Source organism: Gekko japonicus, unplaced genomic scaffold (assembly GCF_001447785.1).
Source record: "Gekko japonicus isolate JY-2015 unplaced genomic scaffold, Gekko_japonicus_V1.1 scaffold1194, whole genome shotgun sequence".
In the NCBI taxonomy this organism is placed as follows: domain Eukaryota; kingdom Metazoa; phylum Chordata; class Lepidosauria; order Squamata; family Gekkonidae; genus Gekko; species Gekko japonicus.
In genome coordinates this window covers 199,397-219,959 of record NW_015168683.1, presented here as the reverse complement: position 1 = coordinate 219,959, position 20,563 = coordinate 199,397, and the positions used below count along the sequence as shown (strand labels likewise).

The following is a 20,563-nucleotide window of genomic DNA, read 5'->3' as shown; positions in this document are numbered from 1 at the left end:
TATCTAATCCAGTATTTTTTTCACAAAGTAGCCAACTAGTTGCCTTGGAGGGTCAACAAACTGGGCACAGAATCCATAAACCATCCCTGGATGCAGACTGCCATCATAAGTATGAATATTTGGATGTAATATACACTGAATTCAGTATGGTTAATTAAAAACAAATGTGTTTTAGGTTCAGTAATTTCTATATCAAGATACAATTACCCAGCTCTCTATCCATATCGTATCTTAGAACAGTAGTAGTAAAATATTTACATTATATTGACTTTGCATTATTCATCATATTACTTTATGTTGCATTTCAGCGGATGTTTTGGAAGTATGTTTCTGTTATAGTCTGAACTGATATTTTAATTTTACCATGTTTTTCAAAAGGTTTGGGACTATTGTACTGGACTATTAATATATCAGTCAGCAGTGATAACAGGTAGGTTTTAAAAGACAACTGAATCAATATCAACTAATCTTTCATTCTATAATTAATGTCTTGGAATTATATAAAGTAATTTTTTAATAAAGTAAGTAATAAGGTGGCCTGGCCTGAATAACCCAGGCTGGCCTGATCTTGTCAGATCTCAGAAGCTAAGTAAGGTTGGGCGCTTCCGGTCGAGCTAAGATGGAGGACTGACACACTTTCACTTTTGTGCGAAGTGGGCGATGGCCGCTTTCGACAGTTTGGGCAGTTTCTAGCCCAACGCATCGCTCCCCAGCGAGGGGGGGGGACAAGCAGGCAGCAGCGCCTAAGAGGGAGTGTTAGGTTGGCGTGATTCCGCTTCGGAAGAAGCGGAAACAGGCTTTGATCTCCTCCCGCGAAGAAGGCAATTGCCGAGCAACTCTCCAGCAGCCGTTCGAGCCGGTGTACCGGTTTAAATTCTCCATCAGCCGACCTCTTGAAGATGGGCAACAACAGTGAGTGAAAAGAAGCAATGCGAAAGCCCGTTTTGATCGTGTAGATAACAATAAACGTGCCGCTTACCTGAACTGCGTTAAAAAATAAATTGAATCAAGCGGATGAGCGGATAAAGAATTAATATTCCCAGAACTCTGATTCCGGCAAAGAAATAGTTGATTGAAGGCTATAAAACAGCAAAAAAGCATTTTGTTTAACATTCCTGCGGTGAGGACGGAGCTGAGCGCGCAGCAGAAAAAACCGAAACTGACGAACAGTATCGCGGGAAGATGTAGGTTGGTGTAACCGGCAAAGTATTCCGAGTAGGTTGAGCAGTGAGAAGATATCCTAGAAGGGTAACAATCAACAGGAAGAAACTCGGACTCTTCAAACTGCAGGACCGGATGTGAGTGTATGCGAACAGACGGGACCTGCAGAACGCCAAACCGACCTACTCTATCCCTAATTACCATAGAGAAGTTGTGCCCGACATTTTGAGGAGGACTTTAACTTAATTTGATTTTTAAAGACCTTTTAGAAGATTTTTGAAAGCGCAAATAGACGCATTTGGACAATCGAAAGCTTATCTTCTAGAAGAAACAACTTGTTGTGTAAGTTTGCGCACCGCAGAGAAATCGCCAAAACGGAGACCAGAAGGGCACCGAAACGAACCAATTCTGACCCTGACGTTCAACCAGTTGTGAGACCAAGGACAGGCTCAACATCAACCCCTAAAATGTCAAAAGAGAGGGAGAAGGATAAGAAAGAATTGTATGCAGCCATGGAATTGATGGAGAAAAGAATGATGGAGGCGATTCAGGCCATGGGTGAGCAGATTGAGAAAAGGTTGGGGGTGCAAGAAAAACATATGGAGCAGCAACTGGAAGAGCAAATGGCAAAGCAAACTCAGATACACTTGAAACAAATTGAAGAAGCCCAGGAGAAAAATGTAGCAGCATTAAAAGAATTGGTTACAACAGAAATTACTTCAATCAAGCAAGAATTAGATGGAGTCAGAAAAGAAATACAGGCTAGTGCAACCAAAACTACAGAGACAGAGGAAAAAATGCAACAATTGGAAGAGAAACAGGATTCTTTGACTCAGCAATTTAGGAGATCTGAAACAATGATGGAGTTCAGAAGAATGCAAACTCATTTGAGATTTAGAGGTATCAAAGAAAAAGAGAATGAAAACATAAGAGAGGAAATGATAAAAGCGATCACTTTGTACTTGGAAGAGGAAGAGGGAACAATGGAAGCAGATTTTGATTTGATATACAGAGTGAACTCCAGAATTGCGGAAAAGAAAAATTTACCAAGGGATGTAATTGTACAATTTGTAACAAGAGCAACAACAGAAGACATCTTTAAGAAACAATTTACCGTCCCGTTCGAAATTGAAGGGAACAAGATCATGGTGATGAGAGAGCTCCCACGAGCAGTATTGCAAGATAGAAAAAGGTATAAACCTCTGGCTGACAAACTGAAGACCTTGAATATCAGATACAGATGGGAGATTCCACAAGGCTTATCCTTTACTTACAAAAGTGGGAGGGTCCAGATCAGATCGGTGACGGACTTATATAAATTTAAGGCAGACAATTTAGATGCCTTTGGAGAAATTTAACTTAAAATTTACAATGGATTACAAATTGTTGTCATGGAATGTGAATGGACTAAATTCACCAAATAAGAGAAAAAGAATCAATCATTGGATACAAAAACAAAACTGTAATGTGATATGCTTGCAAGAAACTCATATTAGAAATTCCGATACTAAATATTTAAAAAATGTCAAATTTGGATTAGAATTTTATTCTTCGGCCTCAAACAAGAAAAAAGGAGTTGTGACATATGTGAAAAAGGATTTACAACCTAAAGAAATTTTTAAAGACTTGGATGGAAGATATGTGGGTGTGGAAGTTTTGATCCAACAGAAAAAGACATTGGTGATCAATCTATACGCACCCAATGGAGCAAAAGAAAAATTCTTTAAGGACTTAACTGAACATCTACAAGGACAAACCTATGAACAAGTCATTTTGGTCGGAGATTTTAACGGAACTGTGGACCGTTTGGATAGAAGATCACAAAAAGGCAACGAAATTAGTGGAAAATTGCCAAAGAACTTTTTTGAAATAGTCAAGCAGGAAAAACTAGAGGATGTATGGAGGAAATGGAACCCGACGCAGAAGGATTTTACTTTTTATTCCAATAGACATTGCTCTTTTTCCAGAATTGATATGATTTGGATGTCAGAAGAATTGTCAATGAAAACACATAAAATTGAAATTTTGCCAAGATGTAATTCCGACCACAACCCTGTTTTGTGGACTTCTATAGAAAGGAACAAATCCTTTCTTTGGAGAATTAATGAAGATTTGTTGGATAAAAAAGATGTAACTGAAATGTTAAAGGAAGAAACAAAGCAATTTTTCCAACAAAATCTGAATAAAGAGACCCCAATTCAGGTGGTGTGGGATGCGTATAAAGCAGTGATGAGAGGGATTCTCATCTCTCAAAATGCGAAGCAAAAGAAGGAAAAATTTCAAAAACAAACAGTAGTGTTGGAAAAAATATCACAAAAAGAAAAAGAATTAAAGAAGAAACCAGGGAAAAAGAAGATTATTCGAGAATTACAGTTGTTGAAAGAACAACTGAATGAAACTTTAAACCAGGAGCTCTATTGGAATTTAAAGAGGCTACAGCAAAAATCTTTTGAAGGGGCAAATAAACCGGGGAAATTTTTAGCGTGGCAACTTAAGGCTAGAAAAGAAAGAAGAATGATAACCAAAATAATAGAAGAAGGAAAAGAATTCGTTGACCCTACTGGCATAAAGAGAAGTTTCTTCAAGTATTATGCTAAATTATTCCAAGCAAATAGAACAGATCTTGAGAAGATTAAAAAATATTTGGACAAGGTTCCGTTACTTAAAATAAGCAACGAATTTCAGGAATTACTGAATGGCCAAATTCAAAAAGAAGAAGTGAGGAAGGCAATTGAAGAAGCGAAGTTGGGGAAGGCGCCAGGACCGGACGGATTTACCGCAAAGTTTTATAAAAAAATGAAAGAAGAAATTGTTCCGGTCATGGAAGCTTTATCCAACGATATACGTGAGAGTAAGAAGGTGCCAGACTCTTGGAAAGAAGCAATTATTTCATTAATACCAAAGGAAGGACAAGAACCAACGAATGTGAAAAACTATAGGCCAATTTCTCTTTTGAATAATGATTACAAGATTTTTGCAAAAATTATTGCAGAGAGGGTGAAAAACTATTTACAAACAGTGATTTCAGAAGACCAAGCTGGTTTTTTACCAAAGAGACAGATCAGAGACAATGTAAGAATAGTAATGGACGCAATTGAATATTATGAGAAACACCCTGAACAAGAAGTAGCTTTTTTATTTATCGATGCCGAAAAGGCATTTGACAATCTTAACTGGAAGTTTATGCTGCAAATGATGGAAAAAATAGAAGTGGGACAACACTTCAGAAATTGCATTGAAGCTATCTATTCTGAACAAAGAGCTAAACTGAATGTAAACAAAGAACTGACAGATAGCTTCAAGGTACAGAAAGGCACCAGACAGGGTTGTCCCCTATCACCGTTATTATTTATCTGGGTGTTGGAGATACTTCTACAAAAAATACAGCAAGATCAAGAGATAACGGGATTGACACACAAAGGACTTAAATACAAATATCGAGCATTTGCTGACGATGTAATGTTCATTGTGCAAAACCCGACAGACAAATTACCGTTACTATTCCAAAAAATAAAGGACTTTGGAGAATTGGCCGGATTTTATGTCAATAAGAACAAGACGAAGCTTATTTGCAAAAACATGACGAAACAAAAACAAATGGAACTGCAAGACCTGGTACAATGTGAAGTAGTAAAAAAGACTAAATATCTTGGTATTGAGTTAACTGCAAGAAATATAGACTTATATAAGAACAATTATGAAAAACTATGGACTAAGTTAACTCAAGACTTTAAGAAATGGGACAAAATGAATTTGTCACTGATGGGAAGAATATCAGTCATAAAAATGAATGTCCTACCACGTTTGATGTTCCTGTTCCAAACAATACCAATACTTAGTAAGACAGATTTGCTACTTAAGTGGCAACAAGAACTATCAAAGTTTGTTTGGGCAGGCAAGAAACCGCGAATCAAGATGAAAATTCTTTGTGATGCCAAAGATAGAGGTGGGTTACAATTACCAAATCTTAGACTATATTATGAAGCGGTCTGTCTAACCTGGATGGAACAATGGGTGAAATTAGAAAATGATAAGTTACTGGGGTTAGAAGGCCATGATTGTAGATTTGGTTGGCATGCATATTTATGGTATGACAAAACAAAAATGGATAGCTTTTTTAAGCTTCATGTGGTAAGAAAAGCACTATTTGTGGTATGGATGAGGTATAAAAAATACTTTTGTGATGTAAGACCATTGTGGATTGTACCAGTGGAAGTGTTAACATCTTACTCAAGACATAGAGATAAAGATTGGTTGCCATATAAAGATCTAATTAAAAAAGTGGGAACAGAATGGGTAATGAAAAAGCAGAATGAAATTGAATATGATTATGAATGGCTGAAATATATGCAGATTTTTGACCTTTTTAGATCAGACAAAAGAAACTATGGTTTTAGAGAGGAAAAAAATGAGATTGAAATGATTTGGGAGAGTGAAGGGGGAAAAAATATCTCTAAAATGTATAAAGTGTTACTAAAATGGTATACTGAAGATGAGACTGTAAAAGGGCAAATGATAAAATGGGCGATAAATATGAATACGGAAGTGGCTATTGAAACCTGGGAATATTTGTGGAAAAATTCTATTAAGATATCGCCTTGTACCAATGTTAGAGAGAATTGTTATAAAATGATGTATAGGTGGTACATGACTCCGAAAAAAATTGCAAATATGAACCAGAATATGTCAAATAAGTGTTGGAAATGTAAAAGCCATGAAGGCTCATTTTACCACATGTGGTGGACTTGTGAGAAAGCAGTTGACTTTTGGACAAAAGTCCACAAAGAAATGCAAAAATTTTTGAAATGCTCTTTTAAAAAGGCACCGGAAATTCTGCTTTTAGGATTGAAAATGGAAGAAGTCAATACAACTAAAAAGACCTTATTCTGGTACTTAATCACAACAGCGAGAATGATTTATGCACAATTTTGGAAAACAGAGAAAGTGCCAGAAATTGAGGACTGGATACAAAAAGTTCTGTTCATGGCAGAGATGGACAAAATTACGAAGAAGTTGAACAATAAAGAAGACGACGTGTTTTTTCAAGAATGGAGTGACTTTAAAATATATCTGGAAAAGAACTGGGATGTGAAACAAAACTTAATATGTTTAGATCAATATTAAGTCAAATGATGTTATCTTTAGATTGTAATGATAAGAAACTGATATTGTTGATGATATGAAGTAATTTGGAGCAGGGGTGGAAGCATTGTGGGAAGCCATTGGAGGGAGGGGAGGAACTGGGAATGGGGTAGACAATTGATAGAATGAAATGATTTAATCTTACATGTTGTATTCCTGAGAAAATAAAATTTGTTTACCAAAAAAAAAAAAAGAAGCTAAGTAAGGTTGGCCCTGGTTTGTATTTGGGTGGGAGACCACCAAGCAACACCAGGTTGCTACTCAAAGGCAGGTAATGGCAAACCACCTCTGAACGCCTCTTGCCTTGAAATGCTACGGGTTCTCAATAAGTCAGCTGCAACTGGATGGCAAAAACAAAACAAAAAAAGTAACAAGGTAAATTTTATAAAGTAATGTTTGGAGTAAGAAATATTTGCTTATGCAGGCAGGGACAGGATTAGGCATGTGCTTGCACACACACACCTGCACACTCACACCCTGTTGGTGTTCTGCTTCAAGTTTTGTCTTCTGGAAACTGTTTTTCGCAAAATAACAGCTCTCTTATTTGCATTTGTGGATAGCATGCAATTAGTGCCTCAGTTTGGTCTACTGAGTTTCATTTTCACCGTTTCCACTGACTTTCAACAGTGAAGTAGGCAATACTTTCCCTTTCCATCGAAAGTAGTGAGAGGAGTTCTTTTCCGCTGAGAAATTTCAGTCTCTGCACTTACTTATACTGTTCCACTGTTCACATTTGCTACATTCACTATTAAAAGTTTATCTCTGTAGCTGATAATGACTGATTGATTTCCCAGTCACTTGTTCAAGTTTTGTCCAACTGAAGACAATAGGCAATGCCAATGTATTGTATTATTAGTATTAAGAACTTCTATACAACAATTTGAGTGAGCAAAGAGTTCTTGCTGCTGCATCTTTGTATTGCAGGTTAATATATTGACAATAATACAGTTCCATTGTTTTTTACAGCATTTCCTCTCTTAAGTCTCTTTATTGATGAAGAAAATAAACATATTATCACTGGATGCGCAGATGGACAAGTAAGAAATGAAATACAATTTACTGTCAGCCTTGGTCAAATATCCAAAATGTGATTTTGCGGATCTTTAAATGTCTGGATTTGAAAGTTAAGATAGCAAAATCATGCCTTTTGATTTAGCATTCAACAAACTGCTGCCACAGCCATCATAATGTTGGATATTAGGAGCTGCTTTACACTGCTTGATATTTATTTATTGATTTGATTTTTACCCCGCCCTGCCCACTAAGACAGGCTCAGGGCGGCTTACATAAGAAGCAATACATAAATAAGAAATGTTAATACGTCAAGTTTCATTTAATTTACTCTTTAGCATTAATTGTTGTTTTAGTTGTATTATATTAATTGAGCATTTATGGGGAGGGTGGTATATAAATCAAGTCAAATAAATAAATTAATTAAAATAGTTAAGCATTCATTAGTCACATAATAGTCAGTGTAGCACAGATCAAAAATTGTTAATCTTAATGGTAGCCCAAAAATTTTGTTTGCCAATTAAGTTTTGTTTCATATGCAAGCTGGAGAAACTGAGAATTCTGTATTTTAGATCAGCTTTATTATAATGCCTATGTTCAGTCCATGGCCACAAGTATGCCTTTGAGCTCAGGGAAAACAGGGGAAAAGGTGTTTACAGTTGGATTTTTAACTCTCTTTCAGGTGTGGATCTTCAGCTTGATTAGTGGACATCAGTATCGCTGTGTGGTACATATCAATGTGAAAAAAGAGAGAGATAAATTTTACAGCAAAATAAGGACATCTGAACCATTGGGTAAGACAGTAGTTTCAGAAAATATTTCCAGATATTAACTGGTGAGAAGGTTTAATGTGTGCTTTTCAGATAGTGGATCTTTGATTACCATTGCTAATTTTACTTACAGCATAATGGACATGTACTAGGTTTGTTTCATAGTAAGTCAGCATTTGCACAGGATCTAGTCTTGGATATGGAGTCCTTTCTGATGTGCATTGCAAAGATTTGATTGGGTGAAAAGGGAGCAGTAGATCCCTCCCAACTGTGTCATCCAGGTTCCATAGTGCAGAATCAGCCTAGGTTTGGTGGGAAAGACAAAGGGAGTGACTGTAGAACGTCAGACTTCTGTGACACTCACCAGGCGCTTTATCACTGGGGTCCCAACTTTGAGTATATGGTGGGGATTTTGGTCAGAATAGGGATTCTGTTGTTACCCAAATGGCCTACGCATGTATGTACTTTGACTACAGGAACATCTCTTATGTATGTCAAGCACACAGGTATACCTGTACCCAGGGCAGTAATTATTCCACAATCTGCTGGTGCTTCTGTTGAAGTCCTGGTCATCCTGTGGTATTGTTAGCCAAATTGCCTTTAATTATTAATTAATCTAGGTGAAGTTATGATTATTAATTGGCAATAGGCAAATTAGGGTTCTCACCAATGTATACAGAAGTCCCACCCTTGCTGTAAGTATCTGAACAGACACAGAGACTAGATTCAGAAAAATATAATGTCTCTTTACTGAGAGATATATATCATTCAAACAATACACAACCACACACACGTTTATACATATGCTAGGAAATAAAGATAGATCCTTAACACAGTTGCTTTAGCAGGATATTCTTTGGTTTGACAATATTTACCTGGTCCGAAGAGATGAAGCTTGCCAAATGGAAAAATAAGGGAATACTAGAAAAATGGGGATTATACTAGGAAAATGGAGTGTGCAGACTGACCAGCAGAAAGCACAAGGTAGGCCTTAGCTGCAGACTAAAAGCCTGGGGTAGGATGGGTAGCAGATTGCTACAAGGATGAGAGTCAGAGAGTATAGCGGTCGTTGAGGGGGTGTAGAGAGAGCGAGCACATGGCCGGCTGTCCCCTTTTATAAGGTGGGTTTGGGAGGCTGGGCCAGGCTGGCCACCTGTCCTAGTCACATGTCCCTTGGGGGTGGCTTCAGGTGGTCACATGTCCTAGTCACATGACTTGGCCCACCTCCTCTGGGATGTCACATGGGGAGGGCTTGCTGGACTCCTCCCTTGACACAGCCCCTCTCTGATTAGTTTATGCAGTAGAAGTGAGGGGCTTAGCTTGGACAATGATTGATGCAATTAAGCTGGTAGCCCAAAGACACCTGATTAGCATGATGATTGAGTCAGCAGCTAGCATTGATTGTCCTCTTTTGTCTTGAGACTGCAGAACCGGTTCTCCAGGTGGGTAGGTGGGCTGCCGAGCTAATTCCTTTGTTAAGAAAAAACTTAATCCTTTGACGAAGTTGTTGGGGGGGAGAACATGCCAGGTGAAGGTGAAGTAAGTTCTTTGTTTGAACAGCCAAAGCAAATGGCTGCTGGCCTGGCTCTTTTTGTGTGTACAGGAACATCTCTGAAATGGAGTGACTTGGGATCCATGTTCTCAGGCTCTTGCTGGTACATATCTGGCATCTCAGTCTGGTCACCAATCATCATAGTCCCTTGGCACACATTAGACATAGTTCATAAACAGGGCAAAAAGCTCCTTGCTGGCTAACAGTATGCAGAAATGACCAAGGCAATGGACATGAACAACTTCTGAACGGCCTGTGCCTTCTTGTGGAGCTTGATCCCGGCTATATAGATATCTTCCAGTTGGTGAAGCCTCATTAAGAGAATGAGCTGCTTCAAAGCGTGTACCCATCATTTCTAGCCTCAACTTCCCCTTTTTTGGTTAATACCTGTGAGCTGGGTTGGGGTCTTCAGTTGGCTCCAGGAGGATGTAAATGCCTCCTTGAGAAAGTGGGTGGTGCTAGCCGCCTTGAGGGAGGCAGTCCTTTGAGCCCTCCTGAAAAAGATTTCCCTGGAGCTGAATGACCTCAATAACAATCAATATTACATTCCTGGGTATGGTGCCTGAGAACATAGTATCCACACATCTTCAGGTAGTTTTGGAAGAAACATACAATCTATATTAGGATAGAAATGGCCTTCGTCACCATAATTAACAATCTTTTCTAGGACAGAGACAGGATGAGCGTGTCCCTGCTTGTTCTCCTGGACTTCTTGGCTGCTTTTGATACCATTAATCATGGTGTCCTTCTGGAATGGTTGGCTGAGCTGAAACTGGCTGACTGTTTTTAGAAGGTGGTGCTAGGGGACTGCTGCTCAGCCAATGGTGTTTATGTTTTGGGGTCCTGCAAATGTCAGTCTTATCCTCCATGTTATTTAATATCAATATGAAACCATTAGGAGAGATCATCCTGGAGTGTGGAATGAGGTGTCCCCAATATGTAGGTGACACTCAGTACTATTTCTCCCCCACTGCTGGATTAGGTGGGTCTGTGGAGGCTTAGAGAAGGTAGTAGGATAGACAAGGGCCAATAAACTGAAGTTCAATCCTAATAAGACTGAGGTGTTGTTGGTCAGTGACAAGGCCACTCAAGGATTGAGGAGTCAGACTTTTCTGAATTGTGTTGCACTCCTCCTAAAAAATCAGGTTGATAGCTTGGGGGTGCTGCTGGTCTTGGTTGGAATCTCTGTGGCACCGCATACCTTCTAGCAACTTTGTCTGATACGCCAGCTACTGTCCTTCTTTGAAAGGCTTTGGTTGGCCAAAGTGATAGTTGCTCTAATCATACCTGGGTTAGAATAACTGACCCAGCTGAGCTCTGAGAAGGAGCAGGAGCAGGAGAGAGAGCGGCTAGAGGGGTGAGTGTTTTTTTTACTTGCTTTCAGCTGAGGGGATTTAGCTGAGGGTATTGTGTGGGAGGACTGTGTTTGGGAGTGTGTGGAAGGGATTAGAGCTGTTGCAGAGTCCTGGCTGCTTGAGATAGGGTGAGAAAGGGTAATTGTTTGAATGTAAATTGAGTGCTCAGGTGAATTTGAATAGCTGCTGCCCTGCCCTCTGCTGGGGGAGGCCTTTATTTAAGGCAGCACCTTGCCAGAGGCACGAGCTAAAGGGCTCTTTGCCTGTGGCTCTTAGCCTAGGGACTCTTAGACTAGGGGCTCTGTAAGAAGTCCAAGAAGAGCCAGAAAGCCAAGGCCCTAGTCTCCTTGTGTTCCCAGTAAGGTAAGTAGACTTTGACAAGGAGAACCACATAATTACAAAGGGTTTTAAAGGGGGATCATATTTAATTATTAAAGGGGGGATCATATTTAATTATTTTAAAAGCAATTATGAAGCCAGAATGCCAGCAGGGGGTTGGGGGCAGTGTTCCCTCCCTGAGTTAGTGTGAGCTAGCTCACAGTTTTCTAGCCGTGGTCATGTGGCCGGCATGACTAAACACCAAGGCGCACGGAACGCTATTACCTTCCCACTGAAGTGGTACCTATTTATCTACTTGCAATTTCTTGCTTTCGAACTGCTAGGTTGGCAGGAGCTACCAACCTTCTACAGCCTGCAGTTCAGCGTCTTAATCACTTGAGCCACCGCAGCTCCACTGCCCCTTGTGGCACTCCACAAATTAGTGGGTGCCTTCGGGACAGCTTCTCCCCAAGTGCCACCCTTTGTCCCCAACCCTGGAGAAAGGAGACAAGCCATTGTAAGGCAAGCCCCTGAATCCCCACGTCGGCGAGGCAGTGGGCGATCAACCATGTCGAACGCCGCTGACAGGTCCAACAACAGCAGCACTGCCATCCTGCCCCGATCCAGATGCCTCCAGAGGTCATCTGTGAGGGCGACCAGTGCTGTCTCCATCCCATGACCTGGTCGGAAGCCGGACTGGAAGAGATCCAGCATGGGAGTGTCATCCAGAAAGCTCTGCAACTGTATCACCACTGCCCACTCTATTAATTTGCCCAAATAGGGTAAATTGGAGACTGGCCGTTAGTTGGCCAATGCGGCCGGGTCCAGAGATGGTTTTTTAAGAGAGGGCGGACCATCACTTCCTTGAGAGCCCTGGGAACAGCCCCTCGGAGAGGGTCTTGTTGATAATGTCCCTGAGGGTGCCTCGAAACCCCTCGCAGCCAGCTTTAAGTAGCCAGGAGGGGCACGGATCAAGGCTGCATGTGGTTGGGCGTACTGTTGAAATCAATCTGTCAATTTACTCTAGGCTGAGCGGATTGAAATAATACAGAATGGGTCCAGAAGACGCGCATGGAGCCTCAAGTTCACTCACTGTAATGTAAACCTGCCACTGGTTCCGTTTAACTGGAAATGCCAGGGATTGAAACTGGGGCATTGAGCAAGCAAAGCAAAGCAGATGCTCTAGCACTGAGCTATGGCTCCTCATTATGATATAAGTATTACCATCTCCATCAATGGCCATCTGAAACTACTCTGAGTTAAATCTAATTCTGAACTTGATACTTTTGGTTTTAGAAATACCATTTTTTTAACTGACTGTTTTGATCAACCTGTTTCAGATGTGATACCCAGTAGCCATTGTCTGTTTTCCTCAGATGAAATTCATAATGCTTCCAAGGTATATACTGCAAATGACTTAAGAGCAGAAGAAACAATTGAGACCACCTTTCCTATTCTCAGAATTGAGCACTGTGACAAGTTTGTAAATTTAAATGATGAAGAACAAAGGTAAGTGCATTGATTGCTTGGTATTACTCACTTTGTGCCTGAGGGCAGAACTACACATCACACATCCATTACAATCCTTTCCCCCTTTATCAAATATAGCCACTGGGGTTGCTACATCAAGGAGGAGAACAATTTTGTAGTAACGACAGAGCAATATGTAATGCACCTTCAGTTTCTTATTGTGATCAAGAACAGAGTTTTGGTTTTTATCTATACTTGGGTAGCCTGTAAACAACCTTGCAGTTTGCCATCACCCTATTTCTTCCCCTTTGCATCATCATTGCCTCACTACCTTTATCTTTAAATTGAGCTTTGTCTTTCTTGGAGAATACTCATGGATCCTAACTGTAAGGAAGAACCAGAGTTTGTATATGTACAATTTCTGGTCCATTTGATAAGGCTTCCCCAGATCAAGGCTGTGGAATTTAAATGTGCTTTGTTGTACTTCTGATGCTTAGGGACTTAAAATAAAGATATCTGCTTTCTATTTTAATGTAGTTTTTCATCAGTGAATGCTCGATGCTTGTGGATAGGAACTTCCACTGGTTTATTCATAATCAATCTGGCAAATTTTGAGGTGGAAGCTGTTTTACATTATAGAGGTATGATTACATAATATTTACAGCCATTTGATCTGATTAACAGCTACTATATGTAAAGCCAGGGTTTCTGTTTAAAAGTTCTTTTAATCCACCTGTGACTTCCTTGTTCTTGTTTCCACTGAATAAAAAACCCCAAGTTTATTTGTGATTATTACACTAGAAATTTAGGAATATTTTTCACTCCGTTTTAAATTTGAGTGTAATTTTGCTGAATGAAATTAAATTGATTGAAAGCTCATATAAGAAGCCATTTAGAACCAGTATTTGAATTGATGAGTTTCTGTTTTAGAAAATTACGTTTTTATTTTATTCTTTTATTCTTTTCTTTTTTGCATCTGTAAAGATTACAGTGACCTCAGTGTTCAATTTGCTGGATCATGTGCTTTAATGAGGAAGGCAGTTAGTGGTAAGGTAAGTACTGAAACGATTTTTTAAAAACGCATAGCACTATTTTATGTGTTTGAATCTTTCCTCTATAAAATAATCTTGTCACTGTATCCTAGAAATATCACTAGATGATGTTTTCTCTCCAAAAGCCATGAGAAAAATTTCACCGATTTTATAAAGGAAAGATTTATAGTGCTGTTTTAAACAGGAAAGGAATAATATTCCAGTATTGTCAGCTCTGAAGGGCTACTTTTTTTCTTGGTCTAAAGGAGAAATCTATTTGGAACCTACATATTTAAAGTGTTTTTATCTCAAGATGTAGAAGATTGAATGTAGGGCTTCAGTTACATTAAACATATCCTCTAACATGGAACTATATCCCTTTCTGTTCACTCCTCTGATGCTACTTTTACCAAAACCAAGGGTGCAGCCAGAAAACAGTCTGAACAGCCACTTTGCCTGTTTGGTTTGTGTGGCTGGGTGGTTGGTTACCTTTGAATTATGAAGGTGACAAACAAAGTAACAATTAGTTGAGCATCCTTACTTGGGAGATGTGATGAAGCGAAAACTAGCACTCTGCAGATTTTCGGATGCAGGTTTATTTCTAAGTTATCTTGAGAGTAGGGATGTGCATTCAGTTTGTCCAAACCAAATGCACCCCCAAAAATGGCCCATTCAGACCCCTTTCGGGCTGCTGCAGGCTGATTCAGATTCTCTGATCTGAATCGAATTGCCACCGATTTTCGGCAGGAATTCGGCCCTATTATATCCTATGGACCATTGAAGTCAATGGTGAAAACATTGGGTATATTCTGGGGGCTGGAGGGGAGGGGGTTTGAGGGAGAGGCTCCAAACTCACAGGATAGCTGCTGGAGCCACTCCCCAAGATACCAACCAAGTTTGAAGAACATTGGACCAGGGGGTCCAATTCTATGGGCCCCCAAACACGTTGCCCCATCCCCTCCATTGTTCTCTATGGTGGGAAAAAGTAACTTCCCCCCCCCACCATAGAGAACAATGGAGGAGATAGGGGCAACCTGTTTGAGGGTCCGTAGAATTGGACCCCCTGGTCCAATGTTCTTCAAACTTGGTTGGTATCTAGGGGAGAGGCTCCAGCATCTGCCCTGCGAGTTTGGAGCCACTCCCTCAAACCCCCTCCCCTCCCGCCCCAAGAATATACTCTATGCTTTCACCATTGACTTCAATGGCCCATAGGATATAATGGGGCTGAAACTGACATTCGGCTGGCTGAAAGACTCCTGAATGCTCCAACTGCCGAAATTGACATGCAGGAGTCTTTATGCCAGCCGAAATTGATTCTTCCCGATTTGGCCGAATCCGAATCGGGCCGAATTCTTATTTTTTTTTTTGCACACCCCTACTTGAGAGAGTGTCAGAATGATATGAACTAGCTTTCTGGAAAAATTGCATGTGTAACACAGAACTTTCAGTTTTCATTTTTGTTGATATTCATTTAGTATAATGGTACAATTCTGTTTTAAAATATTTGATGGATGTCGCTCTACAGGTTTTATGTTTGCTGACGTCAATGTTTGAGAATAGAATTGCCTTGCTGGAGATTAATGTCGCTGCCTTGTTGAGCTCTCAGCAGAGCAAGCTTCTTGTAAGTGGAAGAGAGAAAGGTCTTTCAGTTGTTGCCAGGTACAGAATCATTTCACTTAAGTTAAAGTTGAGTCTGTTTTGCTTTATTTTGAATTTCTGCCTCTTAACACCACAGATTCAGTTTAAAGCCTGATTAAAAGACCTAAAGCATGAATAAATCTGATTAAAGCATGACAGATGGTAAACTGTAACCCATGTTTTCCACCAGATTCTGTCTCAAGCAGAATTTGGGGAGACTGCAGGTTAAATGGGAAGAGATTCCTTGATATTCCTCCAGAGAACGCCAGCTGAATAGGATCCCCAAAGTCTCTAAAGTGGCACTGTAATTTTAAGAGAACATGACTCATCAAGCAACCAATCTAGGAAGCACCATTCTTCTCTTTCGCAACTTTCCTGCTGTCAATATGGGAGAAGTAGGGTTGGGAACTATAAAAGTTGTGGGGTTTCACTGTGCCTAAAATGAGACTTTAAAGCATTGGTACAAAGCCACATGGAAAGTCTTCTCTGTGGATTTTTTTGTATAGTGTATGGGGGAGTGTGGATTTGTATATACCTGTCTACCTCTTTAGTGACTTAACAGTTGGCTATCGAAAGCTAGTCTTTATTTTAAGATTGTGTGTTGTTTCCAAAGGAGGGGGAGACCTTTGCAAATCTCTGGTGGAAAAGGATTCTATACCTGTAGGAGTCCACTGCAAAAGTATCTTCATGTCCTTGCTTTCTCTCTCCTCTCTTCGGCCCCCCACACCCCAGCCATGGAGCTTTTTGTCCATGCAGGTCTTGTGGTTCAGATCTTATTTATTTATTTATTGTGTTTATAACCTGCCCTCCCTGCAAGCGGGCTCAGGGCGGCTCACATTGCCTGGCACAATGTGCCAAATTCATATACAGTTAAAACATTTAAAACTTAACATTTAACACTGTTAAAACATTTAAAACATTTAAACAATCAACGATTGCCAAACTGAATCTGTCCCCACGTGCCTGGGAACTGATTTTCGACCATGGAGCTTGTATTGCATGTCTGATCATCAGAATCCAGAGAGTACATAATGTGTAGTTAGGACCTCTGTGTTCATGGCTGAAATGAGTTTTTATGGGGGACTTCCTCGTTCACAGCTGCAGTCTCTTAATTGCTATATGGCACTAGTTCTGCAACTTAGCAAATGTAGATGACATAAAATGTAATTTTAAAAATTATTATTATATTGGGTTGGGCACATGTTCCTTTTTTATTTTTGTACTCTTTGAAAGGCATATGCAAAAGCAGGTGGTGTTATATGAGTGAGTATGAGACCAGAGATCTAACATAGTCCACAGTCCTCAAACCACTGACCGAGAGATAATACTGTCTGCTCTCTAATAAATGGGTGACTAGCTACAATGAAAATTTCCCAGTAATATATATAAAATGATGCATGTTGATTACCTGATTTAGTTGTCCTCTGCTGCCAACCTCTCCATTGTGCATGAAGAAAGAAAAAAATAAAGTTGTCAACAAAAGAGATAAATTGGGTAAGTCATTTCCACTTCACATATTAATTTTTCAGGGATTTTGTAAACTGCTTTGTATTTTTTAATTTGAAGTGTCATTAAGTGTCTCTTTTGTTGCTTTAAGGAAAAGGTGGTCCATGTTGCAGTTCTTTACATTTTGGGTTTACCGCTCTGTTTGGTTCTTCTACTTACTTTGACTGTTTTCTCCCTGGATGTTAGTAGTATTGGGTTATTTTTTCCTTCTTTTGTTTTTGATGCTAAATATGTGCAACTGAACAAAAAAAAGACTGGTAGCCATCTCCTGCGGAGAGTTACCACAGTCTAAGCCAACTCAAATCAATTCACTGAGTTTGGAGTAACTCTGCATAGGATTGCACTGTAATTCTTTAAATTCCGTCAAGATACTATTGTTTCTGCCCTTTGTCATAATAGTTGTTTTAAACTCTATAGCCATATATGTTTATCAAAGAATTCACCTTTGACCTTTCCATCTGATATATTAATCCATGTTATCTTTATGAGCAGAATCAAGTAAACAATTTCTTATGCATGCCTTAAGTGACAGAATGAGCTGTCTGGTCTAACATATTTTGCGCAGCATTTGGTGTTTTTTGATGCAAAATTTTTACCACAATACTAACATCTATACTTGGAAATAAGTCCACTTAATTTCAGTGAAACATACATACAAGTTGAAGCAAAGACTCAGGCCCTGATCCAACTACCCCTTATGGGTAAAGGGATTCAGATGTGCAGGTAGAGTTCTGTTGCCTACAAGGGGCTGTCCCACTTTATTCAGTGGAGACAAAATTTCTGTGTCTGCAAAGATATATGTGTGGGAACTGTAATGAATGCCTAAGCAGGAACTCAGTCAGGATTGCTGTAGTTGATGTCAGACTGTGTGCTGCCTGTCCTAGACACTGTAACAGTGTATAAAAGATACTTCTTTAAAAAATTATATCCATTTAAAATAGGGTTAAAGGCATAGCTCAGTCATAAAAAATGAATATTTTGATACTTAAACAATGTATTAAAAGAATTTAAAAAATAGAAAGCAACTTATATGAATGTATGGGAATCCAAAATCTGTAACAACATAGTCATTAAAAACATTTATTTACTGTTATTAAGTAGTGTTTCTTTTTATTGTAACTCCTAACTTCAAAAATCACAGATAAAAAGAGCACGATAAAAGATAAGCCACTGGTTTTCCACAGCAAAATTAAGTCATCAGGTTACACGTCAACGCCACAGTAAGTACAAATTATGGTGACAACAAAGTGTTAGTGCATGCTTGACATATGGATGATGTACTGTAAGACTAAAGCATAAAATAGACTAATTTGGGACTGTGATGAGCTAAGGTGAAAAGAAATGTTTGGGAAAGTTTGGGAAACTGGCATACATTCTGAAATCACTTGTTGTGTATCAAAACTGAGTAGTTATTTTCATGGGGTACATGTACTACAAGATAAATTATACATCTGAGCACAGGTGATCCACATTCTATAATGAAAATATTGAGTTATGCTACTGTATAAATTGTGCAAACTAAACATGTCTGTATAATTTAATCTACAGTATTTGCTGCTTTGCATAATTTGTTCTGATTTTGTTAGTCAAATCCATGCTTTTTAAAGCACTGTAGCCCTAACTGCAACTGCTAAAAGTCTTATTGAATTAGTTATTGTAGATTTTCCAGGCTGACATTTCGCCAGCAGCTGTGACTGGCATCCTTAGAGGTATAACACAGAAAGATGGAGTACTCTCTGTGCCAAAGTGAGAAGAAAAATGGTAGGCATGTAATTTATATCTACTCAGGAAGGTGGGGTAGGACTGAGTCATTATCTTGTAGGACATGCTTTCCTTTTTTTCTCTTTTACAATATTTTATTAAATTTTCCATACATACATTTTTTTTTCCATACATACATTTAACACACGGACATACATACATACGCAGGGGGAAATCTTCAAGTAATTATAATGCTTATGCCTAATAACTAAATCATGTTGATCAAATGTTCATCTCAAAAGATTTTAACCATTCATTGCCATTGTAGCAAAACCTCTTCTCTTTATCCTCACCAGTGTATTGTTTGACTATAGCTTTAAATTATTATAATTTTCCAACCAAGTGTAGAACCTTGTCCATATATTCTCAAAGGTTTTTTCTGGGTATTCTTTCAATAATAAAGTCAATTTATCCATTTCTGCTGTTTCCAGCATTTTGTTTATAATCCCTTCTTTAGTAGGAATTTCCACTCTTCTCCAATATTTTGCATATAAAATTCTAGCGGAAGCAACTACATACAGAATCAAATAAGAGTCATTTTTACAGCTTTCAGGTAAAATATTTAACAAGAATATTTCTGGTATAAAGGATATAGAACATTTTAACATTTTCTGCAATATTTCCAGGCCCACTTTTTTGGCTTTGTCACAGAACCACCACATATGGTAAAGGGATCCCATCTTATTTTGACATTTCCAACACTGACTTGAATTCGAGTCAAATTTAACATGTTTTTCTGGAGTAATATACCATCTATAGAACATTTTACATATATATTCTCTTTATAAGAGATGGCTTCAGTAATTTTTATATTTTTCTTCCAGATCTGTGACCATTGATCTATGTCTATATTATGCCCCAATTTTTTTGCCCATTGAATCATTACATCTTTCACTACTTTGTCTTGCATCCTGTATTCTAACAACAAAGCATACATTCTTTAATAAATTTTTGTTCCACATACAAAAGAGTCTTATCTATTTCTAAAGGGTTATCATAAAAGCCTAACGGTTTATCCTTAGCATATCTAGGTTCCATTTGTACCTTTTGCCACCATGTAAAACTCTGTAGCGATTTCAGGTTATCTTTAGAGTCTAGAATATCTTGATATCTTGTAGTTTGTTCTTCTTGGTACACATTAGGGTTCTTTTGCATATGGATTTCCTCCTCAGGAAAACTTCTCCATTAGCATGTCACAGCCTGGGAAACTCCTACAAGATAATGATAATAAACCCCACCTTCCTGAGTAGTATAAATTACCTGCCTACCATTTTTCTTCTCACATTGACACAGAGAGTATTCCATGTTTCTGTGTTATATCTCTGAGGATGCCAGTCACAGCTGCTGGCGAAACATCAGGTACTACAATGCCAAGACCATGGCCATACAGCCCAGAAAATCTACAACAACTAATGAGCTCTGGCCATGAAAGCCTTCAACAAAACATCTTATTGAACTTCTCTTGATTTTGAGATTTTTTGTATGCCCATGCACTTTTACATATACCTTCACAGCCATAAAAGCGAGACCATTATTTCTTTAATTAAAGTTGAAATTCTTGGAAAGATGAATTCTGTGTCTAATATCACATTTTGCATGTATTCTGGGTTCTTGCAGAATCATTGCATACAAAACTCTGGCTGTATTTCTGTTGATAGTCTGCTTGTCTGATCATTTAGATTTAGTGATGTTCTTGTACTGAGGCAGGTTTATATAATTCAAACATTTATGCCATGATTTCTTCTTTATTTTTCTTTATTTAAAGAATACATGGCCTGCCTTTCAGACAAGTATTCAGGGTTGTGTTACAGTCATGACATATAGCCATGGAAATAAAGTTATCAGACC

General features: G+C 38.8%; 1 protein-coding gene across 1 annotated transcript in view; it reads left to right on the top strand.

Moving 5' to 3' along the window:
- Positions 1–20,563, top strand: part of WDR27 (WD repeat domain 27) — a 147,300-nt gene that overhangs the window by 9,418 nt on the left and 117,319 nt on the right. Inside the window, exons 6-14 of the mRNA XM_015415401.1 lie at positions 379–430; positions 7,270–7,340; positions 7,997–8,108; positions 12,686–12,818; positions 13,317–13,420; positions 13,764–13,831; positions 15,336–15,469; positions 16,866–16,942; positions 18,096–18,174. Of these exons, the coding sequence (XP_015270887.1) occupies positions 379–430; positions 7,270–7,340; positions 7,997–8,108; positions 12,686–12,818; positions 13,317–13,420; positions 13,764–13,831; positions 15,336–15,469; positions 16,866–16,942; positions 18,096–18,174 (830 nt within the window). The remainder of the gene's footprint in view (positions 1–378; positions 431–7,269; positions 7,341–7,996; positions 8,109–12,685; positions 12,819–13,316; positions 13,421–13,763; positions 13,832–15,335; positions 15,470–16,865; positions 16,943–18,095; positions 18,175–20,563) is intronic.